The sequence below is a fragment of the Parus major genome, chromosome 1A (assembly GCF_001522545.3).
Source record: "Parus major isolate Abel chromosome 1A, Parus_major1.1, whole genome shotgun sequence".
Lineage (NCBI taxonomy): Eukaryota > Metazoa > Chordata > Aves > Passeriformes > Paridae > Parus > Parus major.
Genome location: NC_031773.1, coordinates 52,200,688 through 52,210,045, shown reverse-complemented (window position 1 = coordinate 52,210,045; position 9,358 = coordinate 52,200,688). Strand labels below are relative to the sequence as shown.

Here is a 9,358-nt window from a genome sequence, read left to right as displayed (position 1 = left end):
CCTCTAAAGAGACTATCTCATTTTCAATAGCAATTTTACCATTACAATAATAAGGAATTTCAAATGCTTCATTTCAGAGTACTTGTGCTACTGTTTCCTGACGTGTTTTCCAAGTTATTCTTGCACTTAAGAGAGCTTTTTGTGATGATCACAATTGAAATGAAATAGCAAATACATTAAAAAGATGATAGATCTTATTTTGAGTCCTGATTCTGCTAACTATACTGCACTTGTAAAGCCTTAATCCTCATCCAGTTCTAGTCTTTGTATGAGAAAAGTCTAATTTTGTCTGAGGAAAGTCTAATTTTGTTTGCAAATTGTAAAAAAGGAGTGAAATTAATTTGCTGCTTGCCAGTTTCTCATCAACATTCTAAAAATCCCAGGGAAATTAATATATTAAACATGGGAGTGAGAGATAATTTTGCCAATTTAAACATCACAGATTAAGACAAGGTGTACAGTAATGCTATAAAAATCAAAATATTGATCTACATATGTTAAAAGATTAACCCGCCCCTATGTCAAACAGCATAATAAAGCAGAGGAACAATCCTGGCTACATAATTACACTAAAAAGAAGCTGGAGTAATTCAGTAGCTCACTACAGTGATAATTTTCAAAGCATTACACAGGAAAAGAAAACACCTATGGTATGAAACACTTCTGACTCCACATTTTAAAGCTGCACCTGGCTGTACTTTACATGTAAGATTATCCCTTTTCATGCACGCTCACAGAGCCATTAAGATGGTCAGAGACTCCTTCAGAATGGGAAATTACACACATTTCAAATAACCTGCCTGTACTTCTACTTACCTCAGAGATATTCCTGAAGTAGAGGGAAAGAAAGAGCAGACAATAAGAATGGCTAAACAAGAGCACTCCAAGAGCTGCTCAGCATCAGGTTACAGACAGTATCTTGAAAGGCAAACCACCTGCAGCTCCTGGCTGGTCTAGCTCATCAGCAGAATGCAAATGGAGCAAGAAGTTCCAGGAGGAGCTTTAGGATGACCCACAACTTAAATGAGTTGAATGAGCTGATATAAGCAAGAACCACTGAAGTGCTCCATGCTGACTCAAATGCAAAGAGATGTGAATCAGCCACAGCCCTAATTAGGCAGATTATAAAGGAAGGTTTGAAATAATCTTCTGGCAGGCTGGGAGGAGGAAAAGACTTAATGAATTTTAATACCTAGAATCATCATTTTATCTGCAAGATTATAAAATACATCTGCTTTGATAGCAAGAGACAATAATATCTCAGGATGTCCCTTTCAATTGTATGTTTTAAGCAGTACAAAAAGCACATAATTTGTTTCTGTCAGAATTTCTGCTAACGTTTCATACCCACACATGCAGTGAAGCAATTCACTATTACTGGGCTTAAAAAATCAAGTAGGTGGAACACTGTCAAGAGGTTGACTTGACTAAAGTTAAAATTGGTTTAGGGAGTACAGCTTTTGAGTACTTGAAAAAATTCTCTGGTATCCAAGCACTCTTTTGTGCCACCTGTGATATTATCCTCACTGCTGGAATACACGAAATGTGGTAAAAGCTTTTTGCCTTCTTAAGATGAGGCAGCAGAGTTTGTAAAGCCTGTAAGTTCCTAAAATGTCCCTTTCACATAGGAATCAAATCCCTTTCCATATCATAGATTATTTATTCCTTGATCTTCCAGATGTCAAGGTTTTTCCTGTTTTACCAGTGTCACACTTCTTTCCTCACTCAAGCTCCTCTTTAATCATATCTGAGAGCATTCTTTTTTTCCCCCTCACTTTTACCCTTCCCTGAAGTATCTCTTTTTACACCTCTTTCCCAAGTCCTTTCAACGCAAGTTATATTTTTCTTCCCTTCCTGAGAAAAAAGTTTGGCTGTGCCTTTTGATTCTTTTCTCCAAGTAACTTCCTTCTGTTTACTCTTGCCTCTCATAATGAATGCTGTGTGAAAGTTTGCACCTTTTTCTTTCCCACAATATAGATTTTGCTCCCTCAACCATGCAGTGGACTTTCCTCTTTTTGAAGTAGCAAATTTTCCCATTACACTTTCCCATCACTTATTGTTTCCAAGCCCAGATTATTTCAGTCTGGCAATATATTTCCCTTTTTTAAATTTGACTTAATTTTACCCATGTCACACTTCTTCCCCAGTTCAGTGATTGAAACAGTCACACTATATGAACAGTTGCTTATTTACTGGGAAATATATTTAGGATACTGGACACTAAGGACACTGCCATGACTAAATACCATAACTCCCTCATGCACTGGATAAGCACAGATTGCAAGTATCTCAAGAAATTTAAATTTTTAAGAATTCTGCAATTCATTAAAAAATTAACTTAAATTCCAGTAACTCTAATAAGTGCTTGAAATGTCAGTTGAGTTGACTCAGATGGCAGTTCTAACAGAAATAAAAAAATTTGCATCTATGGCTGTATCAAAAATAAATAATCACTACTGGAAAAAATTGAGTTACTTCTGTTCCATTTAAACAATTTAATAATATTTCCTGCAATGCTACATACAAGAAACTATTTTAAATAACATTAATACAAACTAAAAAAAAAGTCAGAGAACCTGAAGTTAGAAAGATTCCATCTTTCTTGCACATAATAAAAGACATAATACATATGATTCATTCAAACAACTATATTATAATAACAGTAAGAAAACACTTAAATAAAAACGTTTCAATGAGGGAGCTAAAATTCAGGCATCTAAAGCCATGTGTAGGCACTGAATAGCTGGTTTAATTTTCAAAGTTGCAAACACTTTGAACTTCCAAAGAGTTTAAGGTGACCAACACATACAGAAGTCCCATTAACACTTATCCACATAATCTACTCATCTGAGTAGGTCCATCAAATTAAAAAGCATTTGTATGCATAAAGCACATGACTAATGTTTACAGGATCAAACCATATGCTGATATATGGATTCTGTTGCCTAATTTAAATCTCAAAATTTAAAACTTTCAATCACAACATTTAAAATACAATTTGTTTATTTCATTATGCATTTAGGATGTATGCTATAGTCTTTTAAAATGTATGCTGTGAGGAACTCCCAGCAGATTTTAAAATACAGCAATTAGTACCTTTCTTTTCAAAATGGCAAACAGAGTCCTCATGATCAATGTATTATTTGAAATGTTCAGGTCTACAAATAAGAGAAATCATTGAGAAGCCATAAATTTCCTTATTGACCGTATAATTTGCACTCACAACCTTGAAAGCAGAGGTTTCTGCCTAGAAATTGATGACATAGCTCTGGAATTTGAGAAGTTTATGTAACTTCCTAAGTGCCTATAAAAGAAACTTCATCTTTTGTACTGCAAGTTTCAAGCAGGGATCGGTATATACAGTTAAATCAACACCTCTAAATACTTCATTAAATTCAGGATACTGGCCATCACAACACCATTAATATCAGTTAGTTAAACATCTTTTCAATTGCTAAATGAACATACACTTTTCAACACAAGGAGTTTTAATCATTCACTCATTATTATTAACCAAATCAGTGTCACATTATTATTTGCCTTTACTATTTTTGTTCTAATAAATCCCAACAGCAAAATAATTAGGTTGCTCATTTTAGCACAAAGAAAATGGGCTCAGTCCTGCAGACACTTAAGTGTCTAATTTTTTAAATGCTGATGGTCATATTCTTCTACAGAAAATAAAGCCTGTGAAAAAAATGTGTGGACCAAAACAGTCATTATTGGTATCAAGTCTGCAATGGTCAGAGAGCTACAGCACTGGAATTGCAAAGTAAGAACATATCATCAACTCTTTAAGCAATTTAAAACTTGATAAAGGATTCATCTGCCCTTCATTGTGTCTACTCAGGTATCTTCAGCTACCACCAATTCACCTTGGTTTCAGAATAAAGCTCTCAGGTATCGTAGTTCCATCCAAGTTTTTAAAAGCAAACCAAGCTCAAATCATTAAGGCTGTTTTATGTCTGTGTCAACTGGATTTACTTAGACCAAAATGAACAAACACTTTGAGGACCCTCAAGTGGAGTGATTGGTTTTGTTAATATTCCAGGAAAAGTCATTGCATCTGTTGGAATAATTAGTCACCAACGTCACCATCTCTGTCACCTATGAGCCACAGAAAATGAAAACCTACAGCTAATAAGGCAGTTCCAAGCAAATCTCCCAGTGCAGTAAGATAAGGGATAGAAAAACTGTCAGGGTCTTTTCCTTTTTTCCAGAAGTGGTGCACCATCCAGTCAGCAATCCACAACAGAGTAAACACCTACACAACATCAGACAAACAAAATCTGTATTATTATCATGTAAGTTACATCAAAAGGAAGTCAACAGCCAACATTATTTTCTCCATGCTAGACCAAAGTGTTGTATACCATTGCTTTTGAAAAACATAAATAATTAATATGAATGAATTTCAGACAATTAAAGCTCCCCACAACCAGAGAGAGGGACACTTAGCCAACCTCTCTCAATCACATGCATTGCTGGAAGGAACATACTGAATTACTGACAGCATTTTTTATCCAGACTATGCTTGAGGACTTCTAAAAATGGCAAGAAAAGCCAAAAAATTTCCACCAAACATGCAACTGCACTTCTCACATAACACATCATTCTGTATGGAGGGAGAGAGCATAAGCAAGGCTTTGAGATAATTCAGAACCAAATCATCTTGCCCCACATGAATACGCTCAACGCAGGCACAATTCCTGTCTGCACAGGTCTAGCACAGACCTGAAATCAAATGTCATATAAAAAGTAACAGGTCAAATTAAGAACAGTTTCACCTGGGTTGCATGAACAGCAAAAAATGGCCTAGAACCTACTTTTATGTCTGAAATACGACCTTCAGCCCTTCTGTAATAAGGTACACCTGCAATATATATTATAAAATTGTCACTCCAGGCTGAATTTGTCCCTAAGTAAAAGATTTAATTCCCAGCTGTGAGTGTCTGAACATTTGAGAGGCTTGATCTTCATACCAAAGGTATGCATAATTATTAACCCAATTTTAGAAAAGAATCCTTTTAATGTTGCACAGCTACATTATCTTTATTATATTATATTATATATTATTATAGATAAGGGATTCTAGTTCAGTAGAATCGTGTGGTATGGAGTGGCACAAGATGAATGGAGAAAGGACCACTAACTGAGTTTCATTTCTTCTTGTAGCTTCTAAGGAGCTGCTTTAGTGTAAATAAATTCTGTATTTTAGGTATTTTTAGTTAGTCAGATCTTTAAGAAGGGTAAGTTTAAGATGTGCTACCATCATTAATTTTTTTAAAATATACTATCTACATTTAAAATAATACAGGTATCAGAATAATGCAGTATCAAAAGTAGTAAAAAGTACAATACTATTTAATTTGCTAAATAATCAATTATCAGCATCAAAAGCATGCTTATAAATGTATACACTCATTCACTAAAATACTGATCAGATGGTTGCAAGACACTTCTAAGTACAGCAAAATGAATGTCATACAAATAATTGTGTTGAAAAAGTTTCTCAATTAATCCTTGCTTTGCAAAAGTGTATGTTAAAATACAAGCCTGAATTTATAATTTTAAAAGAGAGAGAGAGAAAGGAGGAGTATTTGCTTAATGAAAAATGCATGGCTTATTTATATAAATGTATCTTTTGAAAAGGGAACTCTGTAGTCTAAGCTAATTATGCAAGTCCTAGGTGCGCTGACTGGAATCCAAACAAATATATTTAAAACAGATGTTTTCTTTGGAAGACTATCAGATTCCTTGAGTCAGCTCCTTCTTCTTACTGAGACAAAAAGAGGCCTGTTTATAAAAGATCCTGTACATTCCCATCCCCTACAGGATGTGCCCAGAAGACGCTGCAGCGCCCCACATCCACAATAGTTACGCATGTTCGATTGGAAGATGAGAGCATTCATTCCAAGAAAAATATACACTGCATTCATATAACACAACCAATTAGACATAACATACACAGTCCAATTTAGATGGCAGTATTCACTTTTGACTCTTAAAAATCACGACGTGAAAACCTTTCAGTTGGCTATATGCTTTCCATCCTGAAATAACAGACTACAGTGTTAAATGGGCAGTTTGGAAATTGAGCTTTTGTGAACCTTCCCAAATAATTATTTTTGGTGTATTAATATATGGGTGCACGATACATAATTCAAATTATAACAAGCCTGCATTCCATAAGTCACAAGAAAAGTTTACAGCAGCTAATATGGACTGGTGCTTGTATCAGTATGTGATGGCAATTGGAACTTAGTGCTTACAGATTAAGTTATGAGAGTGCAGCTCCAGCCTTCACCCATTTTGCTGAAGGATTAATGCTATCATCCATCATGCATTTGCATGGCTAGAAACTCACTAACATTTAAGAATTATAGAGCTCAGTCTTTGGAAAGGGTTACTTATTTGCTCACATCAGTTTGTAATGCAAAACAAAATCAACGTGACTAAGACTTGAAGAAGATTTTGATTCTCATCATTGTTAAGAGAAGGCAATCAAAGTCATCAATCAATGACTATTTTGGAAAAAAAGAAGCAAAGGGAAGGAAAAGAAAAAGAAAAAAAAAAGAAGCGCCCTACTATGAGTTTGTTGAATTTTTGAAAGACAGTCTTGAATTCAAAGTGATAAGTGACTCACAAGATCTGACAGACAAAAAAAAATAAAAGTTGTAAAAGAGACATTGCAAGATGACACTTGACGTTTTGTGAGATTTATTTATTTATCAGTGACAGATACTTCTGTCAGTAAATTGATGCAGATGGCACAGCATACAAACACTGCATTTCTGCCCTGCACTCGTGCTATGAAGAAGAAAGCCTTCCTTCTTCCAACTGAAAACCAGCTGGTTCTGAGCAAAAAATAAAGGGATGAACATCACAGAGAAGCCTAATAATACAGTACAAAAATCAGCTGTTTAGCAAGAATGCTGTAGAAAATTGGTAAGAAAAGCTTGTAAATATATGCTGCACTGTTCAAGATGTGAGCTGAAATTATTTTGTATAGAAATTATTTAATATAGAGGGTTTTCTGCAAAATAAATACATGAGGAGTAGTAGAATTATGAAACAAAGCTCTAGGAATTCTTCAAGACTGAAGGAAGAAATAACTGCAGGGTTTAAGAAAGGGAAAAAATCACTTAATTTCTATCTATATAAAAAGATCTGGCTAAGAAAAGGGAGACACTCAATAGTCACTGATCAAGAAAACAAAAAAGGCCCCAGAGACAGGACTGCAAAAATACTAGCAAAATTCCAGATGTTTCAATAGTTTAAAAGGGAAATCATGCCATATTATTATCATTATTACAGGGAAAAAATCACAATCAAAAGAGGGGAAAATGTAACTAAAGGCATGATCAAACTTAGACTGCATTTCTAAAAATCACCCTTTGGGCTCACTGTCAAAAAAAAGTCCTCAGAAGCAGCAGACTACAACAATAAAAGTAGGAAGGAGGGGGAAAACTTGAAAAATCCTAATGAAGAAGAATCTAAAAATAAGGAATATAAGTAGTCGTATTATTTTGTACAACAAAGGACAGAAATAGAGAGTAATTCTTGATATTGAACTTTCTGACTCAAATTATGAACTTCAGACTGGAACTAAAAGTGAACAGGAACACTTAAATATGAGTGAGCTTTACTATTTTGAAAGTTCAAATCTTATGACTGCAAGGCTAGAAATTGGAACATTACACACTACAAAGCAAGTATTTTTCCTTTCATTTTTTTCCTTTCATTTCATTCCAAAATTTACTTTCATTCTTTCAAGGTCTTTAGCTACAAAAAACAAGGAAAAGTTAGGTGAAGAAAATTTATTTTTGATCTTTTGCATGCAGTATGTCTCATGGAAATAATTTTTTATGATTCCTAAAATGGGAAGACTGAAATTCTATTATTTAAAATAAAAATACATAACTCCTTCCAATCATTCTTAATACTATTTAGGCTTCCTATTGCCTAATTAATAAGTTGCAGGATGCTTTAATATTTATATTGTTTTTTTCATCTGGCATGTCCATATCAGTGGATGCATGTCAAATTCAAAGTGATAAAAGTGTAATATTCAAATGAAGGCTGTTTGTAAAGCAGAGTAGAATTGTTCATTTTTATATTAACTTTTACATTAGTTGCTGTGATAAGTGAATTCCAACACCAAGCTGGAAAATTAAACTGTTAAACCGCCTGTTGCTAGTACTGATGATTATACCCTAAATTTTTTTCTGTCTGAAGGTGCATTACAAAGTAGTTGCATTCTATTACTTTAGACAGGAAACACAGATGTAAATTAACTGAGATAACCTCTTTTCAAATGTATTTTAAGTCTCCTTTACTTTCAAAATTATATTGACTCAAAATTTACCCATAAGTTCACTATGAAAAGATCTTGCAATTACTGGATAAGAACTCTCACAAATCTATGAAATTCATTATTTGTTTGTTCTTTTAAGAATGACCAAAAAAAAATCCCATTTAAGAATCTCTAAAGACTACTGTGTTCTGACTCTGTTGTTCTCTCCAGAGTCATGATTTAGGTCTTCTACTGGTTTTTACCTTTCATTAAGTTAATTTTCAAATTATCTATTACATATCTCCAATTTTAAATGGCTTTTGATGAAGTAGTAACTGTAAAGTGCTTGTAATAGATCTACACTGAGCTTGCTGAGTTTCCATTGTCTCCAGCCAGAAATCTGTAGTAAGTGAACTCTCAGAGTAGGGACTACACACATTTTTCAAAAGACATTTTTCTGCGCTGTTTTATCTGGTAGCGTATCTGGCGTGTATCATGTCCAGAGGGGTAAAGCCTCCAGTTCCTCCAACATAGGGAAATTTCCTTCAATACCTGGCTGCAAGGAGACCCCTGAACAGCAAGGTTTTTTCTTGCTGCTATTGTTTGTATTGTAGCTGTCATCAGCTCCTGTAAGGTATCCAAGCACCCAGATAGCACAGCAAACACTGATGTCAGACTAAGACCTCTTTGAAGTAAAAAGGAGAATACCTCTTTAACTGAAGTTGTTTCTGAGTCAATTTCATTATATTGATGTAATTTTGTGGGAAGCAACTTTTTTTTTTTAGATTTCAGTTTGAATCAAGTTTTTCAGATTGTTATCTTGGATTTTTTGTAGCTTTGCCAGACACCCTGGTTTGACCATACCAGTCCTGATTTCAGGCTGTTTCTCAGCTCTCTGCTAGGATGTGTAACCCAGACCAGTAAGTGCTCTGGTATGCTCAGCCTGAAGTAGCTGTAGCACAACTCAGTGTGTCATGCTACATACACATGCACTTTGAGCTCAGCCTTCTGGAGGCAAAAATGATAAATCCCTGCTGTGACTGGTAGGAGCTGGGCTCCTGG

At 34.7% G+C, this 9,358-nt stretch overlaps 1 protein-coding gene across 1 annotated transcript in view; it reads right to left on the bottom strand.

Annotated features, from left to right (window-relative positions):
* Positions 1-2,466: 2,466 nt before the first annotated feature.
* The window catches only part of SLC41A2 (solute carrier family 41 member 2), a 41,878-nt gene continuing 34,986 nt past the window's right edge, over positions 2,467-9,358 (bottom strand). Inside the window, exon 11 of the mRNA XM_015629123.2 lies at positions 2,467-4,264. Within this exon, the coding sequence (XP_015484609.1) occupies positions 4,079-4,264 (186 nt within the window). The 3' untranslated portion in view covers positions 2,467-4,078. The remainder of the gene's footprint in view (positions 4,265-9,358) is intronic.